General features: G+C 34.9%; 1 protein-coding gene across 1 annotated transcript in view; it reads left to right on the forward strand.

The window, feature by feature from the left end:
- Positions 1-4,281: 4,281 nt before the first annotated feature.
- LOC119580162 (2-hydroxyacyl-CoA lyase 2-like) overlaps positions 4,282-15,878 on the forward strand; it is a 21,557-nt gene continuing 9,960 nt past the window's right edge. The window contains exons 1-11 of the mRNA XM_037928131.1: positions 4,282-4,513; positions 9,273-9,423; positions 9,825-9,983; positions 10,124-10,268; positions 10,999-11,163; positions 11,339-11,450; positions 13,736-13,836; positions 13,932-14,090; positions 14,269-14,438; positions 14,799-14,957; positions 15,208-15,341. Of these exons, the coding sequence (XP_037784059.1) occupies positions 9,274-9,423; positions 9,825-9,983; positions 10,124-10,268; positions 10,999-11,163; positions 11,339-11,450; positions 13,736-13,836; positions 13,932-14,090; positions 14,269-14,438; positions 14,799-14,957; positions 15,208-15,341 (1,454 nt within the window). The 5' untranslated portion in view covers positions 4,282-4,513; position 9,273. The remainder of the gene's footprint in view (positions 4,514-9,272; positions 9,424-9,824; positions 9,984-10,123; positions 10,269-10,998; positions 11,164-11,338; positions 11,451-13,735; positions 13,837-13,931; positions 14,091-14,268; positions 14,439-14,798; positions 14,958-15,207; positions 15,342-15,878) is intronic.

Consider the following 15,878-nt stretch of genomic DNA (forward strand, 5'->3'; position numbering starts at 1 on the left):
TCTCTCTCTCTCTTAAAGTCCTAAAGCTCGGATCTTTTACTTTGCCTTGTGATGGTGCGGGAGATTCAAGTGCTACTTCTGTAACAATGAAATTTTATTAGGGCCGGTGAAAACTAAATGAATGCTTCTGTAAATTAGAAAATATAGTAAATGTATGTGCATTACTTTTTTTTTTATAATTGTTCAGTATCGATTTCCCTTTTATTATTAATGATTCTCCTGGAGTTATACACATTGTATGGCAGTAATAGAGAAAATAATGTTTACCACAATACACAGCAGAGTAATCACTCAACTGATGAATGGTAATAATCATAATGTGATGAGTTTTACTAGGAGCAATAATATAGAAGTTCCTTTATACATGTTGGGCATGAAGAAAAAATGATAACAAAAAATACTTACAAAATTACTAACTAGAATAATGATGAAAATGAAAATGAAAATAACTGAACAAACAATTCACTACAAAAACAATGCTCTTATTATCAAGAATGATATAATAAATAAAAAACAACAACTCTTACTCCACTTAATTTAATCATAACATGGCAAGGAACACACTAAAAACAACAGAAGGGATAAAAATCATTAATATGATTAACAAAAGCATACTATTGTGCTGAAACTTAGCATACACATGAGCAAAACTTGGATCTCTCTCATTACCAACAAATTCTTCATGGAAATCTCAAATTCTCCCCATTAATATATCGTTAACATACTTTTACTGTCGATTCTGCTTCTTAATCAGCCACAAGACAGGAAGTTTTACACATGTATACAATATACTGAGGTGATTTTTCACAAATCCCACACATCTAATATCAGTTTAATATCAATGATTCTTAAGTGATGAGCACCTGATAAATTTCTTGAGGAAATTACATGCTGCAAAGATTCTGTCCTTAATTTTGAGGGGAAATAAGTCACCTGCCTTATGACGTCCATTACTTAAAGCCCTATGGAATCTAAATTACTCTTGAATGTGGAGCAGACGTCTATATAAAAAAAATCATATGTTAGTTTGTGCTTAAGTGATATGAGTGTAGTTTATCGTCTTTTACTGTTCTTGTCTATCTGCAACTCACTTTTCTAGCATATCTCCAGCTTATGGTTTCAGTGCAACTGATACTTCTAGAGCAGTAAAATAACAAAGCATTTTCTAATCACACACACACACACACACACACACACACACACACACACACATACACACACACACACCACACACACACACACACACCCACACACACACACACACACACACACACACACACACACACACACACACACACACATTATATATATATATATATATATATATATATATATAATATATAATATATATATATATAATATATATATATATATATATATATATATATATATATATATATAAAGTATTTGTGTTACTGAATAAGGCTTGCAAATATTAAATATGTGCAAGCGTACCTGACGTTTATGTTTTTTGCATAATCTATCGGTTGATGCCACCAGTAATCGGGGAAAACCATAAGGGAAGCACAGTATTTCCAGCATATTCGAAACAATTGTGTTCAGAGTATCTTTAAGAAATGTTAAAAATATATGTTGCTTTTATCTGCACGGCTATAAAGCGGTATCTGTAACTGACATTACAAGATCTTTGGCGAAAAAGTATTGTATGTTTGAGTGATTCATACTTGGGTTTGTGTTATTTAAACCCTTTTGCAATTTACTGAATTAGTTGTGGTCGCATAAAGGAAACTAATGTTCAGATATAATAGTGATATTTACATGTCTGAGAACTGATTACAAGTACGCAGATACTGTGCATTACGCCACATGTATATGTAATGCATTACGATGGGTCCATACTGGGTATTCACGTCGTGCGATCTTATCAATGTATGGTGCGAGGAATGTTGCTGAGCGAGTGGGTGGCTACACTTTTGGTCATCGCTATGGAAACAGTCGATAAAGAGATCCATTCTCCATGGATGGTCCTAAACAGCAGAACATTGTGTGGGCAATAGTAGGCTTGGATTAAAAAGGATGTGCGGTAAGACAGTGTCTTCCTCTTCCAGTGGCAGTATCGAACATCTTTATTTATATTACCAATACATGGTTTTATAAAAGGCAAAGCTTATGACCTGTTCCACGATACTCTCTTCTCATATAGTTGGGCGCTGTCTCCAACGTCACTCAGCATAGCGTTGCTACTTTGGCAATGGTCTGGCACATTCGCTCTAATGTCAAATGTGGGCTTGTCATAAAGGAAAGAGGTGGTTGAAATAACAATAGATATAACTGAAATGTTCGCTATCTGATCATAGTCCTTTGGCAAAGTTCGAGTCCTGCTGGCACATCTAGAATATGTTGTATGAGGGGACAGAAAGGGGGCAAGAAGCTTTAACAGGGGGAATGGGTGAGGGGAAATGTTCATATGATTTGAAATTATATAATATATCAGAGCATGATGATGTATAAAACTAAGAAACAAACCAATAACTTTGTGTGTGTGTGTGTGTGTGTGTGTGTGTGAGTGAGTGAGTGAGTGAGTGAGTGAGTGAATGAGTGAGTGAGTGCGCGCGCGTGTGAGTGTGAGTGTGTGTGAGTGAGTGAGTGAGTGAGTGAGTGAGTGAATGAGTGAGTGAGTGCGCGCGCGTGTTCGAGTGTGTGTGTGTACATGTAGTGAACTAAGCAGCTAGTGGATACAATGGCAATTCGTGTTTCAAGGCACTAAGGGTGGGAACAGCTGCGGGTAGGGGAGGCAGGGACCTATTGCCGTAAAATTAAAATTGCTTGCTAGTCTGATGGACCCCACCCCATAAAGCACCAGTGGAGAGGAACTCCATATATGCTATAAAATATAGAGGTCCCCTCAAAGGATCTAACCCTTATGGCGCCGAAATGTCTTACAACGCCCCTGAATGATGGTCTGTCCATTACCCTGTGAAAAACAATCATGCTTAAGATGACTCATGCTGACGATAGAGATATAGTGCAAGGTCTATATTATTGACTGGTGACTTCAACTAGTATCATATACAGGATAGTGGTTTCGATTTACATGAGTCCCAGCTCATCTTATAGTCATCGAGAGAAAGCGTGCGATGCTTCCCATTCTTTCTTATGAAAGCAATTTAAAAAGTATGGAAAAAGCTTCAATGATTCCTACATTCGTATTATATTTTATTAGGATAACAAGGTAACATTTGTTGTGGCATTACGGGTTTCATTAATATTTTTCATGTAAATGCATAAATCAAATGTGGCTCTGAAGACAGCACAAAAGATTAGTATTTTTTGTTTACAATTTAAGCACTAGATGCCAATGTGATGTGTAGAATCAGTATTATTATTATTTTATTATTATTATTATTTATTTATTTATTTATTTTATATATATATTTTTTTCTTTGGGGGGAGGGGCTGAAAGATCGTTAAATATGTCTGCTTATTAAAGAAAAGGCAGTAATTGCGCTTTACTCTTCGTTAGGCTACGCAAGATACATATGTATAACGCACCAGCTAGGAATGCCATGTGTCATTTAAACAAGGAAAGGATTTTGAGTACAGACCATCATTACAACCTGTGAACCTAAAAAAATATTTATTTAACCATCACATAAATAAAATATGTTTTCCATATCTGATAACGTTTTCATAATACAGGCACTTAAAATTATAAATAAACCCCCCACAAAACAAACAGTACGACACCATACGTGTCCGTGACGGGACTAAAAATGACTTGATAGAAAGCTAGTGGGGAGCCGGTTTCAGCAGTAGGCTGGGTAGGCCTATTGGACTGTCCGCACGTAAGGCAATACCAGGGCCAAGTGAGTACTCTATGCTATATATGCGATTGATTAAGAACAGTATTTAGTTTGAGGGACATTTATGAAGCTTAGTTTTTTTTTTTTAAGATAAGGGTCGATATACGTGTTGTATGACCGCCCGGGAAAGCGTCCTTAGCAACCGCCCTAGCAACGTGTCAATTGATTCCTGATTGAATATCATATTTTATAATCGTATCTGTTGAATAATGGAAATATATTCAATAGTATTCCGTGTGTATGGCTGTCATTAACGTGTGAAAAAAAGAACTTTGAAATTAATGTATGAATAAATTTTAGAACGATTTTCTCATTTATATACGATTAACACAACTCCAGCTAACACGATGCACAATTCCATTAAGATTAACATCATAACCTACCAAAACCACACCTTAGCTCTGTAAATAATCCATCACAATACATAAAAAGAATCGAATAACTGCAACCGAAGCCAAAACCGAAAACGAAGGCGATCGGACAAGACCTCCAGATCAGCTGACCAGCGAGGCCGACCTTTGACCCCCGCCTGATAGCACGGTGACCGGTGTATTATGGTCCGAATTGCTTTATCTCTGGCCATCTCACGCCGTCTCACAGTCCCAGTCCCCTCATGAGTGTGGTTCTCGCTGTCAAAAAGGCTTTCGTGGGACAGCCTGCGCAAATTTCAACGGCGGCTTTGGAACTTGGTAAATGGGGGTATTGGTGAAGATTTTGGGGCATTTCTGGGTAAAGTTGTTGTTTTTTTATATCACTTACTGACTGAGTGTGAATGGGTTGAGGTATCATTGTGTGAGTGAGTGGTCACATCATTCGTAAACTGCATAACATGGGGTTATTAGGATGGAGATGATTTCCAGTAATGAAAGTTCAAGAAAAGGTCAAATTTTGATTATCGGAGAAAGAAATGTTAATCACATAACTGTATATTATTTGCATAGTTCTCTTAAACTATTTAAAAGTTCCAGTTAACTCCCATAAGAGGTTAATGTTACCGAGAGTGACGTGCAGGCTTAGAGGGAAACGGACACCGTCATCTTATAGAACAAAAGAAATAGAGTCATAAACAACATGGGTACAACTGCCTCAGCCTCGTATTTACCGTGAAATGATGGAATGAGACACTACATATTGCCGCTCAGAGACAAAGTCCACAACACCCTCTCGCAGTCAGAGTTCCTAATGCCGCGCTTTCTCTAAGTTGGTATGAAGTGCTAACAAAGGGGTACTGTCAAGGGAATAAATAGAGGGTAGTAAAGTTTAGGTTTGGATTTCTGGTTCACATAATACCCTGGTATTGGGACTTCGCCTCTGGAAGGAGCGTCACTCTCAGTAACAAATATCCCATGAGCTTAGACTTGAAATTGGCTTATGCACTGAATGACAGATATTTTAGAACATGCAAAGTGTTGAAAAAGTTTTCATGCGCAAATCTAAATACGATTAGCTTTCCATGAATAATCGAGTAGAAGTTAACTGAAGAAATGCAAGTGAGGGTATGCACATCCAAAGGTATTCTCAGACCAATTACCCGTAAATATGTTTATTAAATGTTTTGTTAATCTAAACTTATCTTTAAAATTGGTTCCCAACCTTGTCCATTGAGTGGCCCCCAACCAATATATGATAATCGCCATGGCCCCGTTCAGTGACTATCTTTTCAGCTTCAATCATTGCTAGTTATGAATAGTGTAATGGTGCCAATATCTCTAGGACAAGAACACTTTATGGAAAAATCCCAGTTTATTGATGTGTGAGACATAATTATTATATGAAGGTACTGTAGGTGAGACAAAATTCAGTTTAAGTCAATGTCATAATTTTCTTGTTATTCCATGGCCCCCACAAAGTACCCTGTTGGCCCCCTATGGGCCATATACCCCCAGGTTGGGAACCCCTGAACCCCATAAGCATTGATATATTCATATTAATGCACTCTATCTCTTGACTGTAGTGTATGAATATGAACATATTGATGTTATTGTTTTAGATGAGAGTTTGAAATAACAATAAATTTAATAAACAAATTTATCACAGTCTATAGTTAAGAAGAAGAAGAAAAAAGTATGTGCCATACATGTATTTTGTTAAAATACAGTTTAAACTGGTTTTCTGTTGGATGACAAATCAGGTAACTCTTATTAATATATATGTGATAAACTTTGCCAGAGTGCGAACAGATGCAGAGGTCAAGTCACTGGGAGGCAAGTTTCAGATGCACACATGTTTTCCTAACAGTTAATATAAGTACACTGGGGGAAGGAAACAAAAGATATTAGAAACAGATTCCTACTGAAGTCATATAATTAATTTTTTTAATGATCATGTAGAAGCTGGCAGGCTATTTTGTTGTGGCACTATAAAAGGTATAAAAAAAACAGAAACAAAAAAAAACAAAGGGTATTTGGACCAGGTGATCCTAGCCAAAGGAACACATACAATTTTTATTTCTTATTTTGATTTTTCTTCATTTTTTTTTCTTGTGAAGAATATTTCATGGCATTGTCAGAAGATCAGTAATGGTATAAATTGTAACTTACATTCTCAGCTGGCAATAGAACTCTTAGTCCACATACAGCCTCACTAGGAATGGAAGAACAATGTTTAATGCTTTTGGCCACCTAGCCTGATATCAAAAGTTATTTAATTGATACATCAAACTTTCTCAAGTAAATCTGAAAGCTTACAAGTCCCTGGAAGCTTACCGTTTTTAGTTGTGACATGTTTAAGATGTATATAACATAAAATTGAGAAAAGCAATAGTATATGTTACTGAAAATCTGAGGTATCTACTTTATTTTTCTCTTTTCTATCAATAGTAAATTTACAAGAGACTACTTGTTGCTGCCAAATGGAATCCTGTAAAAATTGAAACTTCCTTCATATTTTCATTGATTAGAGCAACCAAAAGTATGACAATAGTCTGGCATGTTTCTTTATATTCTTTATCTCTACATGTGTTCATTTCAGTGCTCAAAATGTCATTGTCGAGTCCATTTAGTCTTGGGAAAATTCTCAAGGATTTTGTGAGGCTTTTCCTTTATATTTCTCCAAGCTCTTCAGAATGACAGCTGTGTTACAATTGAAAAGTTGAATGAAAGTTGATAACTTCTATTTTTCAACTGGAATCTGGTTGCTATTTTTCTTTTCAGTTACTCGAATATTACCATAAGTGTAACTAGAATTTTTTTTATAAATTATTATTTTTTATTTAATTATTTTTTTTTTATTATAGATTAATATAAAGATTAATTATTCATATTTTTCCAAGTAGTTTGTTGTTTTTACATTCTAGGGTACCATAAAAATACTTTTATTTGTTTTATCATTTTCTGTTGCTGACATTGGTGTTTAATGGAATTTTGATTAGTAGTTTTCCATAAACAACTAAGCTTGGAAAATATGGTATAAAGGCCTACTCTTTGAATAAAGAAGAAAATATTGAAAATTGCAGTAGAAAAAGATATGAATGATAATATTATCTACACAGGGCAAGAATTGTATTTGGCCAGTTTTGTCAATGATTTTTTTTTTTTTTTTTTTTTTTTTTTTTTTTTTTTTTTTTTTTTTTAAGATATAGTCAAAGACAGTTAAATATACAGTCAGAAACAGTTAAACAAGTTTTTAGATAGTGTTCCCTATCATTGTAAGCTTTATCTTTCCAGAAACGCATTCGTCAGGCTAAACAGAAAGAATAAATCACTCCGTCAACTGAGATGTAATTTTGAAAAGATTGTTTTTGTTTGTGTCTGTCTATGTTCTAACCTCAAGTGATTGCAGTAGATAATTAGAAATTAAAAAATCAAAATGACTTATTTGTATTTTCTCTGTTTTGATTAGAATTTGTTTTGATAATTATTTAGAAGATTCGAACTGGTCTACCACTAACCTCACACTAATCAACAATGCCCCCCATTGCCATTGGCTTCCTATTAAAGCTCCAATACACATATCCAGGTGAGATTGGGCTTGCAGAACACTCGCATGATTAATGGCAATTAAATAATCAGTCAAAACTTTAAGGTGAAAAACAGTGCTAGTAAGCAGTGAAGGTGTGTTGGCCTTTGCATATGGCAAATACTTGACAGTGTGCCACTCTTGTGTTGGATGTTAGATTTTGTGTCAACTGTCATTTGGATGGAACATATTAAGTATAATTAAGAGGAGAAAGTCCGATTTGGAAAGATGCTGTAGGCATAGATTATGAGAAGGCAGTTATTTGACTTTGGAGAAGATCTTTTGTTAAGCTGTAGTGGCATTTGCTATTAGTGCTTTGTTTGAGTATGGAAGTACCAGAAACAAGAAAAAATTGCATTATTGAAGTATACTGCAGTGCTTTATATGAATATATTATCATTTAAGGACCACTATGAGTACTATTACTATGAGTACTTTCTGTATGGTAAGGAGCCCTATCTTTATAAGCATTAATGAATGGTTAGCCATTATCTGGACTGGGGAGAAGATAGATAAAACTAAAACATATCTTATCTCAGTGAACTTTCAATCAGCATGGGGAGGTCCCTGGTTCTTGATCCACACAAGAGACTGCATGAGTTTGGTTTGTAGAACAGGGATGAGGATATTTGTATTTTTCTTTCTTTTATTTCAAAGTGTTTTTTAACAGCTATTCTATATAATATTTATTATGTGATAGTAAAACTTTATGACTTTGGGATTTCTTAGCCTACTACTAGAATAGGTAGAGCTTGTCCACAAAGTATTGTGTAGAAGCCCCATTAATATGAACTAACTGTTTGGTTTGTGATGTAATTTCCTACTAATTTGGTATATATTCTATCTTCATGACTAATATAATTTCATGACTAATAATGATATGCAGTGGGTGGCTTGCATCAGTTGATGTTTCTGCCGAAAAAGTGGAAATATCAAGTAACAAAAATTGGTAACACCTTTTACAAAGAGATAAAGAACTGTGAAAGTGATTAGCTGGCATTTAAAGTCACAATTTTCAGTGTAGTATATAGAGAGTAAACATCTTTAGCATTTAGTTGGGTGCTTAGTAGTTTTTTTTCTTCTTGGCCAATTTCTTTCACTTGTATGGGGTGTCACATGCTTTCAAAAAAATATTTGTTTTTCTGACAGGAAATATCAATTTTTGCTAGTTGTGTGTGTAGAGAAAAAGGAGTATTCATTATATATATAATATTTATTTTCATGTTATGGTTAGATGATTTAATATAGACATGAGTAGGATATTGAATTTGAAGGGTTACCTTTAGTTGCAGTTGATTTTACTCTTTTATTTACAGACATTAAAGTAAACACTCCTTTTTTTATTGAGCATCAGTTCATTTAAGTAAGGAAGTGCAGATTAATAATTCAACCTAGAAAACATATAAATAATATTGATAACCTATATGTTATCTTTGAAGTTTTAGTATTATTGATTTTTCTGCCTCATGCTTACATCTTATATTCTTTCAGCATGAGTGATTACTTTAGCACTTGGACAAGAGTCAAGATGGATGACCAGATGGTGGCCTACATAACCCTTTTCACATCTACGGCTGTGATAGGGTTTGGCATCGGAGCGGTACTCTCTTACTTCCACCTCCCCTTCATCTGGACGCACAAGGTTAGTAGACGGTGATGGGCTGATTTCTTTGAAGTGAATGATTTTTCATTGTTTTAACCCTTAAGGGGTAAGATCTCGTGCAGCAATGGGGTATTCGCACACTAATGAATTACTATATATAAAGTGCATCCTTTCATTGTTGAGTTGGCCTGATGATATTGAGCAAAATATATTATGACTTATAGATGATTTGTTTTGCGGAAATTTTGTATCTGTATGTTCAGAGTCTTAAATTGTTATATAGTAAAAGAGAAAATATGAATAATGGAAAATTTTTGTTTCTGAGTTAAGAGGCATGAATCTTAAACCAATATATTTTGACCTGTTTTCCCTTTTAGATATGCTTGCCTTTTAATTTTCCATGTGAAATATAGTATTGTCAAGTGATTTTGTTGTTTTAGGTTGATAAAGAGAGTAAACGCCATGGAGGTGAACTTGTGGCAGAAGTTTTAAAATCTCATGGAATACGTTACATCTTTACTTTACCTGGTGGTCACATCTCGCCCATCCTCGTTGCATCAGAAAAGCTTGGAATACGCATCGTTGACACACGACATGAGGTAAGTTGGGTCATGCAACAATGAAGATAGTGAAGCTAAAGCTAAGGAATAGTTAACATAAAATCTCTCTTTTTGTCATATTAAGACAAAGAAGAAGGTACATTGGAAATTTATATATATTTTGATACTTTCCATTACAGGTTTCGACAGTATTTGCTGCCGATGCTGTTGCCCGTATGTCTGGCACTGTTGGCGTAGCAGCTGTTACCGCTGGCCCTGGACTAACCAATACTGTTACAGCTGTAAAGAATGCTCAGATGGCAGAGAGTCCTGTTCTGCTAATTGGTAAAATATTGATTTATGCTTTATTTAGAATGAAATATAACATCAGATTTGATGTTCTCATCTCCCATTTTTTAATGAAAATGTTGAATGAATGTCTTTGTATCAGGTTTTTAACTTAGTTGTAAATTATTCTAGGTTTTACAATAGTAATCTATTAATTTCTCCTGTACTGTAGGTGTAGAGTGCCATGTATACTGCAGATTCATTGAAAACTATTTATTTAAACTTTAGATTTATTTTCTTAACTATCTTTATCCATAATTCATTATGGGTTTCTAAATCAGGTTATGTCATTTACCTAGCTGGCCATATATTAATATCAGGCTTCCTTGAATATCATAAGCTTCCAAAATTGGTATGATTTGGTATACTTTATAATTCATCTGTGGTTTTATGGAAATTAAAGAGTGACTATTATGTTTATCTATATTATAGAAAAAAGATTCCCCAATTTCTATCTTATTTTTCACTATTATCTTGGTTTGGAAGTAATTGAGCTTTACTAGAATGTAGATGTTTTGAATAACCTTTTTCTTAAATTAATTTATTTTGTTTATTCATTTATTGTTATGAAGCAGTATACAGTATTCAGTATTGCCAAGAGTAATGATGGATTTAAATACATTTGGACTTGGAGACAAGCACCAAGAACCTATCCTCTTTTTTAAGTCTAGGAGTGTCTGTATATGTATTTATATACTCACAAATTCATGTAGATTTACTTTACTAGGTGGAGCTGCTGCCTCTATCTTGAAGGGCCGAGGAGCTCTTCAGGATATAGATCAGATGTCACTCTTTAAGCCTCTGTGCAAGTACTGTGCAACTGTCACCTCAGTAAGAGATATCGTGCCAGTCGTCCGGCGAGCTTTGCAAGAGGCCCAGAGTGGAACGCCAGGTAAGGATCTTGTGGGAAAGAGGTATGTCTCCTTCTGACTTTCCCAGTTATTCATCATTATTAACATTTTCTTCAAAATTATTTAAGTTTTCAACATGCCTTCTCAGTTTAGATATTTTCATATAGTTTCCCTTCATACAAATAACAGGAGCTTTATTTTATTTTATACTTCCAGGTCCAGTGTTTATTGAATTTCCCATTGATGTGTTGTATCCATACCACATGGTTGCAAAGGAGATTGGTGTCAAAGGCGAGGGCAAGTCCTTCATGCAGAAGATTGTGAACTGGTAGGTGATGCAGAACAAGATTTTTTCCTGTGATATTTGGGTTTTTATGGTTGAATGAGAATGCATTTAAGTGAGAGAGACTTGCAAATGGAGGGAGGTGCCAAATGAATGTTAAATATGAATTAAACACTATTATTCATGTCTTAATGTGATGTTGGATATGTCACAATGGATATTAAATAGATTGAACACAAGCATCCATATCATAATGTGATATCAACTTATACATGAAGATTATACTAAATTGTACCTCCCCCTTACCATATTCCCAGTCCTAAGATATTCCAAACTTTACAATGCCATTATCATAAAATCAGCATCTAAGAGAAGGCATCATGGCAACCAGAGTAATATGTAATTATTTGCATTACTATTTGCATGATTATTTTCAATTATTTCTTTAACTTGTTTTATACGGTAATGCTGGTTTCGGTGTCATGAAGCCAGTGGAATATAATGTGACGCCAACATTGGTGTCATAATTCCATTTCGTTTTAGTTGCTGCCGAGTGGTTCCTGTATTCTGTTCTGGCTCTATTTTTTAGACTCTGAGAGAGAGAGAGAGAGAGAGAGAGAGAGAGAGAGAGAGAGAGAGAGAGAGAGAGAGAGAGAGAGAGAGAGAGAGAGAGACATATATATATATATATATATATATATATATATATATATATATATATATATATATATATATATATATATATATATATATATATATATAGAGAGAGAGAGAGAGAGAGAGAGAGAGAGGAGAGAGAGAGAGAGAGAGAGAGAGAGAGAGAGAGAGAGAGAGAGAGAGAGAGGGGAGAGAGAGGGGAGAGAGAGAGAGAGGGGAGAGAGAGAGAGTTTACTTTAGTTTTTCATGAAATGAACTTTAGGCTTCATCAAATCTTTCCTTACAACTTTGTGTGTGTGTGTGTGTGTGAGTGAGTGAGTGAGTGAGTGAGTGAGTGAGTGAGTGAGTGAGTGAGTGAGTGAGTGAGTGTGAGTGAGGAAGAAACTGTAGTACATAAGAGACTCTCAGGATGATAATTCAAAGTTACTGCTCATGGGTGAATGCCTTTGCATGAGCAACACACGTCATTTAAACCATCCAAGCAAAATGGTTAAAAGGCCAATTTTGTAAGTAATGATACACCAATAATCCTCAATTGAATATAATTCCTTAAACTTTTTTAACACTGCAAACGATGCCTATTCCGTGAGAAATGGTTTCATCTTTCCAGTTCCAAAGCCATGTCATTTATCATGGAGCAGTTATTTTCAATAATATTTCTCCCAAAATCAAGCCAAAAGGTATTCTAGGTAGCTTTAAATCCAGTTTGAAATCATGTCTAATTAGCAGCTACTCTGTGAAAACACTGTAATAAGAAACACATGATAATCATTATCAGCCTTTTCTTACACTACTTGTCACGTCTTGTGCTTGTTAATGAGTTTATAATCTTCCTATTTAATGTATGTTAAACAATTGGGCTTTTTGTAATTATCTTCTTTAGTATGTTATTACACTTTGTGTCAAGTGTTTATATTCCATTAAATTGTTGCAGTTTATGTTGACAGTCATGTTCCTGGCAATGTTACTTCTTTGTAAATATCAAGTTCACTTTAGATTAGCCGCTTTTCTTTTTTTTATGTCTAGTATATGTAAAAAAAAAATCTTTGCTACTCATTTCAAGATGTACCAGCTCACCTAAAAGCCTGGTTAGAATTTAAACACTGAATGTGACAGTACTTGTAACTGGTTTAGACCAGTTAAGCTATTTTGGTTTCAAATTTCAATGTCAGTTGGAGTTGCCAACACTTCTTACTATGGCTATGATGATTACACCCCTGCTGAATGATTTACAGCCTTGGGTTATGGTTTTGCTCTTCCTTCCACTGCACTTTATTCTGTTTTCCTATGGGATGCCTGAGGATTTTTTCAGCTTGTGGCATTTAATATTGAAATTCTTGAATAATGATGCCTTCTAGTACTCATAGTCTTGATCAAGTATTTTACTTTGGACAACAAATTGCAGTCTGTTGAAGCCAGTGAATGTTGCATTTCTTGTTCAGGTTCACATTTGTATTTTGTGTTAGTCCATGAATCTCTCTCTCTCCTTCCTGCTCTATCATTAACCTGGTTTGCATTGTGTCTTCCTTATACCAGTATGGCATTATTATAATTACATTGAATCATTATTGAACATTGGACATCCCATTAAAATTTTGAATTTGATATCACTGGCTAAAGTTGATATATTGTGGAAGGTTAATTTAAAAGGATATTTACTTTTTTTTTTGCAGGTACCTTGGTAACTACCTTGACAATCTCTTTGCTGGAGCATGGGATCCTCAGGACACCAAGCCTCTCAGGGTTAACATTCCTTTTGCCAACCATGATTTGGGTGAGTTATCAATTAGAAGATGAGTTTTATTTGAAATCTGCTTCAACATATACATATGTTCGAGTTTTAACTCATGTTTGTACATGGATTTACAGTTCAGCAGTGTGTGTCCATAGTTTCCAAGGCAAAGAAGCCAGTTATTGTGCTTGGAAGTCAGGCAACTCTCCCACCAACGCCAGCTGAAGATCTACAGCGTTCTTTGAAAACCCTTGGGATCCCTTGCTTCCTTGGAGGCATGTCCCGTGGGCTTTTAGGTACGAAAAATTAGTAGCTTAACTGATTTTGATTTTTTCTTTCTTTCTTTCTGTACTACCCATGAATTCTATAGAATATTAGATGCTCACTCTTTGAAATGCCTGTGCAAAGACCATTTGATTAATACTCTCTTTATTTTATGAAATATAAATGTGATCACCTCATTGCTATATGTAGGTCAGAAGAGCGACATTCAGATGCGCCAGAGAAGACGCGATGCATTGAAGGAAGCAGATGTCATTATCTTGGCTGGTGCAGTGTGCGACTTCAGGCTGTCTTATGGAAGGACCCTGGGACGTAAAGCCAAAATTATTGCTGTTAACAGGAACAAGGAACAACTATACAAGGTTTGTCTTTTCATTTAAATTTAACTGGGTACTTAATGGTGATAATTTTAGTAGAAAGAATTGTGGTTCATGGAAATCACTGAGAAAGTTATTTGAGAAAAGGTGAACTATGTGTTGGCAAAAGTTCATTAAATTTTAAATCCATGTGTCAAATATTTACCAGATAAAGTGAATGTTCATGAGGTATATTTATGAATGTGAGAAAAATAATCAAAGAAGGAATTGTGAAAACTGGAAGATTATTGATTTATATTTAGCTTTTCTGATTTGCTTCACTAGATTTACATAAGTCATGCATTCCTTTTACTTATATAATGATCTTTTAAAATAGGCTCTGTAAAAGTCCTCCTGTGCTTACAGAATGCTGACATGTTCTGGAAGCCAGCTGTTGCTGTTCTGGGTGATGTTGGAACATTCATGAGAGACCTTGCAGCTGGTTTAACTGGATATAACTGTGACCCGGAATGGATCTCCACTCTCAGAGAAAGGGATGAAGCTAAAGAAATAACAAATAAGAAGGTATTATTCTATGGGAATGTTTACTGTGATGTGAATATTTGAGCCTTAGTGGCAAGTAGCGTTTTACTTTTGACAGATGTCTGTTTTATATGTTTTTATATGTAATGTTTTTTTTTTTTTTTTTTTTTTTTTTTTTTTTTTTTTTTTTTTTTTTTTTATGCTAAAAGGGTTTAGGGACATTAGAAGTGAACTGAAACTTGATGCTTTTGAGGTGTATTCATGGACTTAGTAAGAAAACTTTCCTTTACAGATGTCTGAAGAAATACCCGAGATGCATCTAAACCCGATGAAAGTGTTTATGGAGCTTGAGGAACTGCTTCCGTCTGATGCTATCCTTGTTGCTGATGGAGGAGACTTTGTGGCAACGGCTGCTTACATCCTTCGGTGAGCCAAGTTTTTAACGAGTTGTTTTGATTGACTACTTAGTATGCAGAAGACATTAGCAGCCATCTCTCACTCCCCAGACACTTAAAAAATGGTCAGGATTTTCCACAAAAGATAATAGTTTGCAAGGGTTGTGCATACAGAAAAAACACAAAATATACTCTTGTAATGTGGGGGATGCAGTTGAGTATAGACCTGCTGTACCCTCCTTTGTCAGGAAAAATACACATTGACTCAAGAGATGTTCATATGTTTTTACTCTCAGAATCCAGGTTGATTAAACTTATTCTATGGAGGCATCATAGTTTAAGAATATGCAAACCACTCATGGTTTGGTACAATTATTTAAATAATTATCAAAATTATTATCATCTTCCTATCAAAACAACAGGGCAGTGACCTTTTGTAGGTCAATCAGAGTTTATTCAGGGAAGTGGAAGACAATGGTAATTGTACCCTGAGCCAACTTGTATAAGATCTGATGATTTTATGGGTGGTCCCTAGTGCAAAACTTACCATATAAAAAAAAAAATCAAT

Source organism: Penaeus monodon, chromosome 2 (assembly GCF_015228065.2).
Source record: "Penaeus monodon isolate SGIC_2016 chromosome 2, NSTDA_Pmon_1, whole genome shotgun sequence".
Lineage (NCBI taxonomy): Eukaryota > Metazoa > Arthropoda > Malacostraca > Decapoda > Penaeidae > Penaeus > Penaeus monodon.